The sequence below is a fragment of the Aptenodytes patagonicus genome, chromosome 17 (genome assembly GCF_965638725.1).
Source record: "Aptenodytes patagonicus chromosome 17, bAptPat1.pri.cur, whole genome shotgun sequence".
Taxonomy (NCBI): Eukaryota; Metazoa; Chordata; class Aves; order Sphenisciformes; family Spheniscidae; genus Aptenodytes; species Aptenodytes patagonicus.
In genome coordinates, this window is record NC_134965.1 from 3772458 (window position 1) to 3784613 (window position 12156).

Genomic DNA, 12156 nt, shown 5'->3' on the forward strand with positions numbered 1-12156 from the left:
AAGTCCGCCCACGTTAATAATACAGTTTGCCCCACCACAGGCCACTTACAACTCCTATTTAATGACAGATACTGCACACAGAAGACAAGGACTGGCCAATGCATCAGCCCAAATGAATGGTTAGGAGGGTGTGTGCGTGCACAAAAAACTTGAAAGGGTTAATGTGACAGCAGGGCAGGGCGGTTGCTTTGGGCTATTTATTTCCTCTTAGTTTCACTGCAGTGACAGGGAACACTTGCTCCTGTGACAACAGTAGTCACACTGTATTTCACACCACACAAGGGCAACAATCTCATATGGCGAGGAAAGAGCTTGGACTAGGAGACCTAGATGTTTCCCTGTCTCTTGAATCCTGCAAACAGCTGGAAGACTGCACTTCCCACTGCCTGTCAAACCTCCATAGGGACAGAGATCCATCATTCCCAAGCTCCCGTGCAAGGTCTTGGGCTCTGCCGTACTGCTACGCTCTCCAGTCATGACACAGCAATTGCTGGTCTCCTTACGGACCGAGCGGAAAGCAGGCAATGACAGACTAAAATCACCTTCCCTGAAAATACTACCTTGGTAGAACTAGAGAATAGGATCCTTCTTTCTTTACTGCCTGATTTGCAATAAGGAAATAAGTCTTGTGATTGTCCTTCTGTAAAGCCCATACAGCAGCATTGCTGCACCTCTAAGACCGCAGCAAACTGGGAGAGCTCTGACGGTTAACCAGGAAAATAAAGAGCACGAATCCTTCCTTCATAACACCTCATGTGCCTTTGCAGCAGCAAGGCTTTTCTCAGGCACTGAAATAGCTCAAAGCGAGCTGGCAGCAGAGCAAGTAGTTGTCTCTGCCCAAGGAGAAGAGCTTAGGCTGCAATTCTCGCTGGAGAGCTTCTAATGGGAATGATTTTTCACTCAGGTGGCTAAAGGCTTTCTTGCAGCTTCAGGCTGGCAGAGCAGGGTTGTGGCAGGGGCGTGCAGGGGGGATGCTAAAGAAAAGGACGTGATTAATTTATTCATGAGAATTTTCTGTCATTTGCCAGTAGCCAGAGGTTGCAACACACCGCAGGCCAGAAACACTTTGCAGCGTGCAGAGGAGAAAATGATTAAAGTCACACGCTCGGGGGGAGCCCAGAGTCTATTTCCAGCAGCCTAACCAGCCCACCGCAGCAGTCCTGCCTGTCCATCAGCCAAGGCGCCGCTCCATCGTAATCTCCCTGCTAGTGCTGCTTCTGCTATTCCAGCATCTCTTCTGGTGTTGGCCACCTACAAGTTCTAGCAAAATCACAAACCTAGAATCCATCTGAAGGGTATCTGGGACAACACCCCACAGCAACAGAGTCAATCAGCCACTGGGATAGAACCTGGCCCTTACATAGTCTTGTTTATTACTACATTTCAGTACTGAAGAGTACAAACCCAGTTAGCAGACAGAAGGGTGGCTAAAGGGCAGAATACCTCTATGAAGAGGATTTTTATTATTATTTTTTATTTGACTGACACAGAGAACAGCCACCTCCTTCCCACCCTTAAGAAAGCAACTACATTTAGTGTGGAATGAGTTCAGCTGCCCATAAAGCCTCCCCCCCAAAGCATGTAAAATACATTTTCTTAGGCAAAAAACACAGCAGAGATTCCTCCCAAGCAGAAAATGCTCAACTGTTCCATTGCTTTATTTCCATCCCTTCTTTCCCTGGAGGAAGGCAAGAAGCCAGCCGCATGTTAACAGCGGCACTCCAGCAACTATCATACTTTGGGAAGCTCCATTCTTATTAAAGCAAAGGTTAATTGTTCCACATTCATTTGCCAGACTTCAAGAGATGAATTCTACAATATTAGGGTGGGTTTTTCATCTCTTCAGTGCAATTTTTGCATCTCTGGGAAAAAGTCTGAGTTAGAAAGTGCCAAAGGCAAATATTATCTAGTTCTTCTAATGGAAAGCTTCTAATGGAAAGCTAAAAGTCACTTTTCACAACTGCGACAAGAGTCAGAAAGGGTCTCAGAACAAAGTCATTGAAAAGCAAAAATGTCTTCAAGCTATAATGGACTTTAATGAAGTTAAAGAAAACCACTAGCAGGAAACGACCAGCATGCAGAGCAGCCAGGTGTCAGTCTTACAGACCTGGAAGGGACCCCTGCAACCTTGTGCTCCATCCACTGAGCAATCACAGAAAACACATGTCCTCCCTCACTTGAAGGGCCTTTGGTGGATCCCATCTGCCTAAAAGCCATTCTCAAATAAAAAGATAATCTTTCAGAAAAGCACAGACTAAGAGCAATAAAGACAACTAAAACAGTACCAATCCATAGAAGACAAGAGCAAAGATTTACTCAGGGAATTGGAGGCAACTCGGGTTAACCCCGAATTACTGCTTGCGTATTCAAACACCAAACATGATTAGCTGACATCTCCATTACTAAAAAAAGCCATCTGCCAAACCAAGCACATGTTACTGAACCATAACAGCAAATTATTTCTTCTTCTTGTCATTATCTGTTCTTTTCCTGGACCTCTACTACTGCATGCAAACAATTCCTCATTTTTCTGTAAGCTGAGCATTCCTGCTAGAGCCAGTGAGATGCTGAGCTCATTCCAGATTTGCTCTTTTGGAGCTACTGATTACACTAACAAATCATAGCACAAATTTTATCTTATAACATCTGGGGTGGATAAATTAGCAGGCAGGGAGGGAGGGCTTTTAAGGATGCACCTTCATTAAAAACAAACAAAAAGCCCCAACCAAAACCACCCCCAAACCCCCAAAAAACAACTCAACAGAAGCCAAGGGGAGAGATGCTAACAGTTTATATTGCATGGGTATGCCGAAATCTCAATCTGCGTGGGCCATGCTGTGGTAAGTGGAGTATTAAGCAGACAGACCCTGCCTCGGTGAGCTTACAGTCAGGAGAAGAGAGGGGTTAAACAATTAAGTCTGGAGAATGCTATTCCATTGCCTGGCTGGTTCAGAAAGAACAGAGCCAAGTTTACCCTAGATTTTATATTTTCCAGTTTACCTTCTACGGCTGCTGCTCCTAAAATGGGAAGTTCTCACCTGAGCACTCTCCCCACTCCCTGCAACAGGTAAAGGAGAAAATGGGGAGCAAACAAATAAACTGATCGAAGGAGGACGGATTCCCCAGGTTCATTTTTCCCCATGTGTGGCTGCTTTAACACACCAACACGAAGCATCAGCGCGTGTGTAAACAGAGAACGTCTCTGCCACCTTTCCCTGCCCACCCCTGCCCCCGGGACCAGCAGGGACAGCAGCAGCTTTGCTGACAGCAGGGATGGGGAGGGAAGAGAGTCAGACTCTGGTGAAGTCGGGAAGAAGACAGACAAGCGACAAACCCTTGAGCAGCTGTCAGCTCCTGCTGTGATACAGAACGCAGTGCGCATTTTGGGGAAAATTTGAGAATATAAAACTTTCTCACCTTTACAGCTAGGTCTACAAGCCCACATGTTCACACTAGATTTACTAAGTGTCATATTCAGAGGGCACAAGCAGAACCCACCTTCACTTTTCCTCCTCCGAAAATGAACCAACTTTAAATTGTTTATATTTTATTTAAATAAAATGAAAACTCTTGGACAGCCCAACAGCATTTTGGTCTGCAAGCGCACTGCTAGCTTTGAAAGTGTATTTGTAATGCCAGAGATGCCTGACGTTTGGACACAACAGATCCTGAAATCCTCAGAGCAGATTGTGCCACGTGAAGGTCTGACTCAGAAGACACGTGTGGTCTGTCACAGTTGCTCGGTGCTCCCCAGCCACCTAGGGCTGCTCTAACGTGGCCCAGCTGCCCAGGGTCCCCGTGGGGCTGCAGAGGGCAAAGGAATCAACTCCATCAGCTTGAACCACAGCCTGCCCAGGGTTGCTGCTATCACCAGCAGAAAAACCCACTCTCCGAGACCACAGAGGACATTTGAGTGCCTCTGACACCCCCCTGCACATGCTCCTGATTCACATCAGCTGTGGAGCCAAGTTCTACCAATCCCCTGTTATTAACCAGACGGCAAGTCTGTCTACACTTCCCTGCTACCACTGTTGGTATTGGAACCAGGTGCCCCAAAAAGGAAACACTACATAGCTAACTTTAAATGAGAGCCAGATTGCCCAGGATGCACAAAGACTAACCCTCTGCAACCTGTCGTCGCTGTCGGTCAGAGTCACCTTTATCTTTTAGATCCAGGGATATTACTGGGGATACAGTTGCAACAGATCTGTGCTCAAATGCTTGGCTCTTCCAATATTTGATAGCACAGTATGTATCATACAAACTAAACTCCATGCTTTGATATCTTTCTTGTCCTTCTCCACCTCCACTGAAAGCGCTACTCCTTTGCTAGGACACAAATGGTGACAAGCTTGATGGCAAACTTCCAGTAAGCCATTCTTAGCACAAGTGTGGCATTTTAGCTTCAAGTCATCAGGTACTCTATTCCAGATAATGAAAACAACAACAAAAATCAGATGTGGAGAACCCATCCATCAGTACAGTGATCTCTCCTTAAGTCCTGCCCTTTTATAAAAATAATTGCAAGTTCCTTTCTGTACAGGAAAGGAGTTAGTGTCATATCCAACATATAAAAGCTGAAGCACCAGAAGGGGAGTGACCAGCTAGGAGAGATTCTTGCAAATACTTGCAGAGTATGTACAACTACATGCAACAAGACACTCTGTTGCAAATTCCTCGAAAGCCCCAATACACACCATTACGGAGAGGATCACTGGATTAGAAAATAATAATCAATGATTTTTCTTTTATTTCTCTCTCATGTTTGAGTTGCTCTCTCTGACCTCATTCTACTGCTCAGAACTTGTCCAATACAAGAAACGCTCTGCAATATGTTGTCTTGCATCAACGTGAAAGAGAGACATGTCCAGAAGACATAGCATCCCAAATAACAGTGAATGCAGAAGTTCGATGCCTGCTTGGTCCAGGCATCCCCCTTCCAAGACCATGCTCTGTCCCACACCTCACCACCAACTCTGTCCTCCTTTTGCCTTGTCCTGAACCTGACCAGGAACACTTAGGGAGGGGACAAATTCTTGTCCTTTGCCTTTCTAGGGGGACCCCGCAATCAACTCACCAGCACACGATCTCCAAGCCGTAAGTCCTTCTCCCCTTTTTTCACAGACCCACTGTCCGAGAGGTTAGATCCAGACTCGTTGCCCGTCTTCATGGCGCTGTTCAGGACGCTCTCCCGCAGGGGGATGACGCGAGTGGAGAGAGGTGGCGTGGCCGTCCCCGAGTGCAGTGACAAGTTCTGAGCCGTCAGGGAGTCCACGGAGGGGGCGTCGCTCCCCGAGCCCTCGGCCACCGGCTGCCGCGTCAGCTTGGACGGTCGCGTAAAAATCCCCTGCAGCGGCTGGCATTCAAAGTAACGTACTCCACCGACAGAGCCGTCATTCTTACCCACCGGGTCATCCAGAACGACCCCTGCCCACTGGCCCGGAGCAAATTGCGTCTCCCCAAGATACTGGATCACACCTGGCTTCACTCCATTTACCCAGACACGTTCGCCCACCACAAAGTCTCCCAGGAAATCATCGCCCACCTCGGCAACCTTTGAACCCGACTTCTCGGCGCTGGCGGTGGAGGCGGTACCCTGCTTGTGTAAAGGTGAGCCTGTGAATCAAGGGAAAAGAGGTTTTGGTATGAGGAGAAATCCTAAAAGGCAGCCAAAACACCAGGAAAGGGCATTTACAAAAAGGAAACATCTGGGACCACGACTTAGGTCGCAGGTTTACACTAGGTGAAGGTTAAAACCTGAGCGACCCCGTTACTTACACATCTTCCTCGGCAGGAAAGCAATCTGCACAGAAATCCCCACACGCTGCCCAGTTTCTGCAGGTCTCGCACACAACATAAAAGAACCGACCCCATGTCTTCATCCCCCTTTACAATGCCCACTTACCCCCAGTCCCGTCACAGCACCGAGGGGAAGTTTACGTGGCAGCACTAATGGGAATAAGCTCAAAAAGACAGGAGTAGTGGTAAATGCTTAAGGATCAAAAGGAGACCAATGAACTGCTGCGTTGAAGAAAGATGCCAAAGTCATCCTTTCATCAGAAAAAAAAAGAAAAAAAAAAAGAAAGAAAGGAGTGAGGTACTGACGTTTTAGTACCTGGCGCCATGAGAACTCCATGTGTCTGGATACAGCAAACAGTTAGTCCAAGCATTGAGAGTCCCACCAAGGGCATTAATAGCTCCTGTGGGACCACGCAGCTGCCTTTGCAAATTACTCAGTTTTCCCAGCTGCTGCTATGCCCTTTGCTGGAGCAGAACCCAGCAGCGAGCAGACACCTGGGGTATGTTCAATATAAACAGCGTATCTATAAACAGGAAGCATCTACAACCCCCTGCACGCACAGCCTTCCCAGGGCTGACGCGCCATGCACTGAACTCAATAAAACCTGCAATAAAGAATGCTCTTATTCTGGCATCAGCCCGTCAAGCCGAAGCCAGACCTCCAGCAATGCTTCGCTGCGCTGGGAGAAGGAAAACTGCAGGTGATGCTGGAAATTCACTGTCCCGCTCACTCTCTCCAGCATATCCAGGACTGGCCAAATGTGACTGGCGTCTGAAGGGCAACAAAGACAACGCGAGCAAACGAGTAAGCAGTGACCCCACTCTTGCTGACCCCAGCGTCAAACTCTCCTATCGCAAACTTTGGGCTTTCAGCCTAGGCCCCAGGGGAACGAAAGAAAAGGGCATATGGACTTCATTAAAACACTCTGAAGGCTAAAGGAGGAGGTTAAGTAAAGCCCTAAAAGAAACCACACAAGAGAATGAGGAAATAAGCTTGCAAAATAAGATCCAGCAAGTCATATACCATGGACCTTCAGTCATCCTCAGCTCTTGGTAGCACTGAGGTCCCAAACGTGCTTCTCCCCCACAGCTGATGTAGGGGGTGTGTGCATGAGACTTGGTCCCACACATCCTGCACTCAATGAAAGCTTCCTGGACTCTTCAGCCAAACTTTAAGCTGAAATTTCTGAGTGCCACCCACCAGAAAAGCCTAAAGCACACCCAGGAAGAAGTTTTCATTTGCTACCAGATAAGGCTGGCAGAGAAAGTCTAAGCAGCTGCAAAGACAAGTCAAACTTGAGTGCTTATCTGAAATGAACTGTGAAACTTGTTCAGCCTCAGCCATCACTACTGCTCAGCCTGCACCATTTCTACAGCTCTTTCAGAAGTAATGAGCCTGACAGATCAGGCTCAGCTCCTAGAAGGCCTGAAGAACACAAAAGCTCTCAAACCAAGATACTTCAAAGCTTTGCTAAAGGTCTAATGTCAGGGGAAAGAAAAGAGCACCAGTGCTTCAGTGCTAGTATAAAGAACCTACAGTTTCTGCTAAACCAGCTGCATTAAGAGGGATTAATATTAACACTTCAGTTCTCATTAGACTCCAGAGTCAACACTCTTGACAAATCTCTATGGCACAATTGCACCAGTTTGTTTGTGGCTCCTGGAAGACAGCAGTACCTCTGCCTGGTCTGAGCCTGATCTGAACTAGGACAGAGCAGCAGTTAAGGAATGATCATACAAACTCCTCTTATGAACAGAACCACCTCCAACCTGCTCACTCGGCTGGCAGGCTGGAGCCGGAACAACTCCTGAGAAAGTTAGCTAAACAGGGGGCATGCACAGCACAACACACGGGGCATGTTCAAGAGGCCCATCCTGTGATGGGCACAGTAAGGGCAGTAACATAAATACTGTTCCCAACTGAAAAGGTTAGCAGCAACCGAGCCCGCAGCGCTCCCAGCAAAGCTCAGCCAGCTCCCCGGGAGAAAGGGATGCGCTGTAGTTCCTGAGTTTCCTTCTCTTGGCATTTGGGCCCTGCTCTGAAAGCTTCTTCAACCTCACGTGTTCTTCATTGACTAATTTTTTTTCTTTTTTTTTTGGCAAATGCCTGACTTTCAAGCTTGCGTTACTCTCAATCTTGTAAAAGATAGCACCTCAAAAGGAGCTCCATTAGGTGTACGGCATTACATCCGTGAACCAGTTTCACCTTAAAAACTGAAAAACAAAAGACTATAAGGATGCTTAGAGCTTTTGATCTTTACAAAAGAAAGACTTCAAATAAAAAGGGGGGGGAGGAAGTGGCTCCATCCACGTGAACCATAAAGACAACCATAAGCAGAAAATAAGGCCACCATTTTCATTTCAATGCTTAATAGCACAAGACAGTAAAGCAGTCAGGTTAGGAACCAACAAGTTACATTTTAAAAAGAGTCTTTCAGTTTGATAACCAGGATGGCTACGGGGGTTTATCACCAACAGCGTCTGTGATATGTATCTCTCCCCTTTCATGGGTATGAGAAAAAAAAATAAATTAGAAACACAACTTACATCCTGGTTTCATGCTCGGCAGAGTGCCATAACACACAGATCTCGTGCCGCTGACATGTTTGTGACAGACATATGCAATGTGCCAAGCAGAATAGCTGAATTCAACTCTACTGTACAGGGAACTATAAGCACAGAAATTTGGGGGGGGGCTCTGCATCTGTATTCACGAAAGATCAAAGATGTTTTTCTAGTCCTACTGGAGCCTGAGTTTCAGCACGCTAGCAGTCTTTATTAGGGCTGTTAGTTAACAATCAAGATACAGGTTACATTAGCACCCTCAAACACCTTTGCAACGTGGCTGGGATCAGCAAACCCTTCAGCAGTGAAGCTCAAGCAAAGACAGGCAGGAAGGCTGCCCGAGGCTGAACGAACAACGCAGCAGGATTTAAAACCACGGCTAGACTCACCGTATTTCACTGCAAGAGCAAACACCTTCAAAAACTGACTTGGACTAGAAAAAAAAAAAAAGAACAGTTCATTGGACTCTTGGTGTAACATTGTGTTCCCCATAGAGCCAAAATTTTAGTGGGACTTTATACACTGCGTTCATTTTAGGTGCCTGTCTGACAGACAGGGCTGCCAAACTACAGTAGTTATACCATCTCAGGAAACAGTCTAATTACAGGCTCCCAAGCAGAGCAGTGCATCAGAAGCATTATTATTCTTTAACATGAGGGGAATGATTCAAAAAGATAGGATTTAAGCGAGGAAGAAGGTTCAACTTCATTATGGCCATGCTGTAGAATCTTAGTATTTTACATGACCTTCATTACCCACATATAAAATAATAACTAAGGCACCAATTTTCCTACTGTGCAGCTAACAGGCTTTTGTGCACTAGGTTTTCAGAGAAGCCAAGAGTCATTATGATCAAGCTAAACCCATTCGTCTTGGCTTCAGGTCTGATGGACCCATTAACTAGATGGCCAGACAACATCCAGAGTAGTCTGAGTAGACTAAGCTCTGATCCTCCCAGGTAGGCATCTAGTCACCAGCCCTTCAGAAGGCAAAAGGTAGCAACGAGCAACTTGTCTTCAATCCCATGAGTATCTTAGAATAGCCCAAAACAGACATCAGCTGACGGCACTGCTCTCCAAGACCTGACATCTGGAGTTACCCGCTCTCCAAGCAGCTCTTACAGCTTAGGGGAAAGCCACCCAAGTGCCCAGAATTCCTGAGCTTTCTCCAGCCTACAGGCACCTAAAGAGCTGGTCTATGCCTGTGTCGTTTGGATTTGCTGTTTATGGAGAAGAAAAATCTTCTTGTTCTAGTCAGACTCCCCAGTTAAACACCAACAAGTTCCAAGAAACTTGCTAACAGCAAAGCAAGGGTACAGATCTCAGGTACAAAGTTGAGAACACAAGAGAAACAACCCCAACAAAATGCAGACTGATTATTTCCTACTCCAACCCTGCCGTTATCTGGTGATGCCGATCAAGAAGCCACAGGAACTCTTTGAATGTCACTATTAGGCATCTAACTCAGCAGCTCACCTGGAAGCCAGCGATGGGGAAAGCTCTTCCCTTCTCGGTCCAGGAGGATCTCCCTCTGCTGCTCTGTCCAATACAAACCTCGCTTGCTAGACAGGACTGCAACAGCAGCTCCTCCCTCCCTCCCTCTCCCTGGGACCAGGCTCCAAGACACAACAAGCAGTAAGCAGGATCTCTTCCACTTGGGCTTTCCAACTTTACAACCCTATTGTGTTCGTTAGCCAGCTCATTCTTTTCGGTTTAAATGGTCTTCCTGTAGGTCACAGCTTTCAGGGCTGAACAACAACTTATAAATCAAAGTCATACACAGCATCCGCTAAATGCACATCTTATCCAGCTTTAAATCTCTATTTTCCCTTTAGCTTTCGTAAAGCCCACGTGTGACGCATTAATAATAACCACGGCAGACCTGGTGCTTAGGGCCCTTTTTGCAAACTCATCCCACCAGTTTTAGGGGCCCACAGTGACAGGGTACCCCACACTGACTTCAATACTTAGGAGCCAAACAAACTCCTACCAGCCAAGAGCTGGAGAGGTTAAAGGTTTTAACCGAAGCTTCAGCCTGTTCACATGGCTCTCGTTACCGTGTCAATGAAAGCCATGTGTCCAAAATCCCTGGAAGTGCAAGGACTTCTGCAAAGAGGAGACGGACTCTTCCAGCTCTTAGAAACGTCTGCTGTAGGAAGGGGTAAAGAGCCAGCTTCGTACAGTACAGGAGCAAGAAACCCCCCTTCAAGTAAGCTCTGAAAGTTGAAGCAGGAGGAACAGAGCACTTGCTCTGCAGCATCAGCAGGAATAACCTTCTTTGCAGGATCCCCGATGAGATGCTCAGCCTCGTGCTATGTTTAAGGGCCATCCACATCCAGCGAAACCATGCATCCCCTCACTCCCTCCACAGCTTTCGACCTCCCACAGCACTTCAGTTGCTCATGTCTTATCACCAGGCAATTGAAACAAAGGGGAAAGGAAACTTGTTTCTAAAGGGGAGGAGGGAGAGGAAGAGAAAAATAGTTTAGCATGAGAAGCGGTGCATAGTGAGCGTTGCCCATGTATTTCCTACTCCCTGCAGAACCCTTTTGTAATCTTACTGCTCCCGAGACACATGCCAGGCACCCCAATTGCCAAAGGAATCAGAAATGCAACAGCCTGTTGTGTTGCCATGGGAATCAGGAGACAGGCAGTTGATTGATAAAATGGAGGCACATTAGATTTAAAAGAAAGGAAAAAAAAAAAGAAAAAAGAGATAAACCAGAGTAGCATCTCATGCCAGGAAGAGAGGGAGAAATAAGAAAACACATGATATTTACAAAAGAGCTTTACAGTGCCCCTAGGAGAGGTCTTTTTCCTTCTCCATTTTAATTTTCAGAGGTTTTTACCCTCAAATCCCACCACATCACAAGACAGCCTGACGTGCAGCACTGAATTGCCTGTCCACTCCCGGGCTGCATTCACTCTCCATGGCAATCAATAAGCTTCTCATCCACTAGCCAGCAAGAAAAGCTGTACCAGCCTGGCAGAAGTGTCACTGTCACAAGACCTGAAGACACTACATCCTCATCTCACTGGCCCGTGCTACAGATGTCACTAACCTGTGACAGGGCAGCAGGCCTTGCAGCTCGTGAGCAGCCCTGCAACCAAGCGAACTAGTAAAAAAAAAAAAAAAAAAACAACCACACACACAACTTTGGTACCAGCTCTGCTCCCTCCTAGCCTGGGCAGCGCTTCAGGACAGTCCCGTGACCAGGGGACCGTAATGCCCATTTGAAGCCAAGACAGTTTTTGTCAGCTGGAAAACCCTACTGCTGGTCACAGGGGTGCCAACTAAAAGCAATAATGTATGTTTTTACTGCCACAAGGATTAGGTAAGAGCCTAAGAGGCATTAGAGCAGCCTGGCTCGCTGCTTGGTTCAACGCCCAGGTGATGACGTGGGGATGTGGTCTCAGCTGGGACGTCAGACACTGCCCCTGTTCAAGCTGCAGCCTGATACTCAGGGCACCAAACATTTGTGGTGGACGATACTTTCCCATTCAACGAACCACCACCCTCCACTACGAGCTGGAGGTGTAGAATAGCAGCGTGTTGTCTTTACAACCAAGTACCTATCACCTCCTGGCTCTGTGTTTTTTACCCATTGCTTTTACATTGCAATTACTGTAAGCCTCTCTGGGTCTGCAATGCCATTTCATCTCCAAGCATAACATTACAGAAATTCACTAACCAATGGAGAGCAGAGCTGATTAGAGCTTCCCCTGCAGAGAAGGGAACGAAGAAGGACAGTCCAGAGCATCTATTGTCAAAGACTCAAGCCTCAGTCCCTAT

General features: G+C 46.9%; 1 protein-coding gene across 4 annotated transcripts in view; it reads right to left on the bottom strand.

The window, feature by feature from the left end:
* Positions 1-12156, bottom strand: part of CLIP2 (CAP-Gly domain containing linker protein 2) — an 84625-nt gene that overhangs the window by 40773 nt on the left and 31696 nt on the right. For all 4 annotated transcript variants that reach the window (XM_076354362.1, XM_076354359.1, XM_076354360.1 and 1 more), the window contains exon 3: positions 5078-5616. In XM_076354362.1, coding sequence (XP_076210477.1) covers positions 5078-5616 — 539 coding nt within the window. The remainder of the gene's footprint in view (positions 1-5077; positions 5617-12156) is intronic.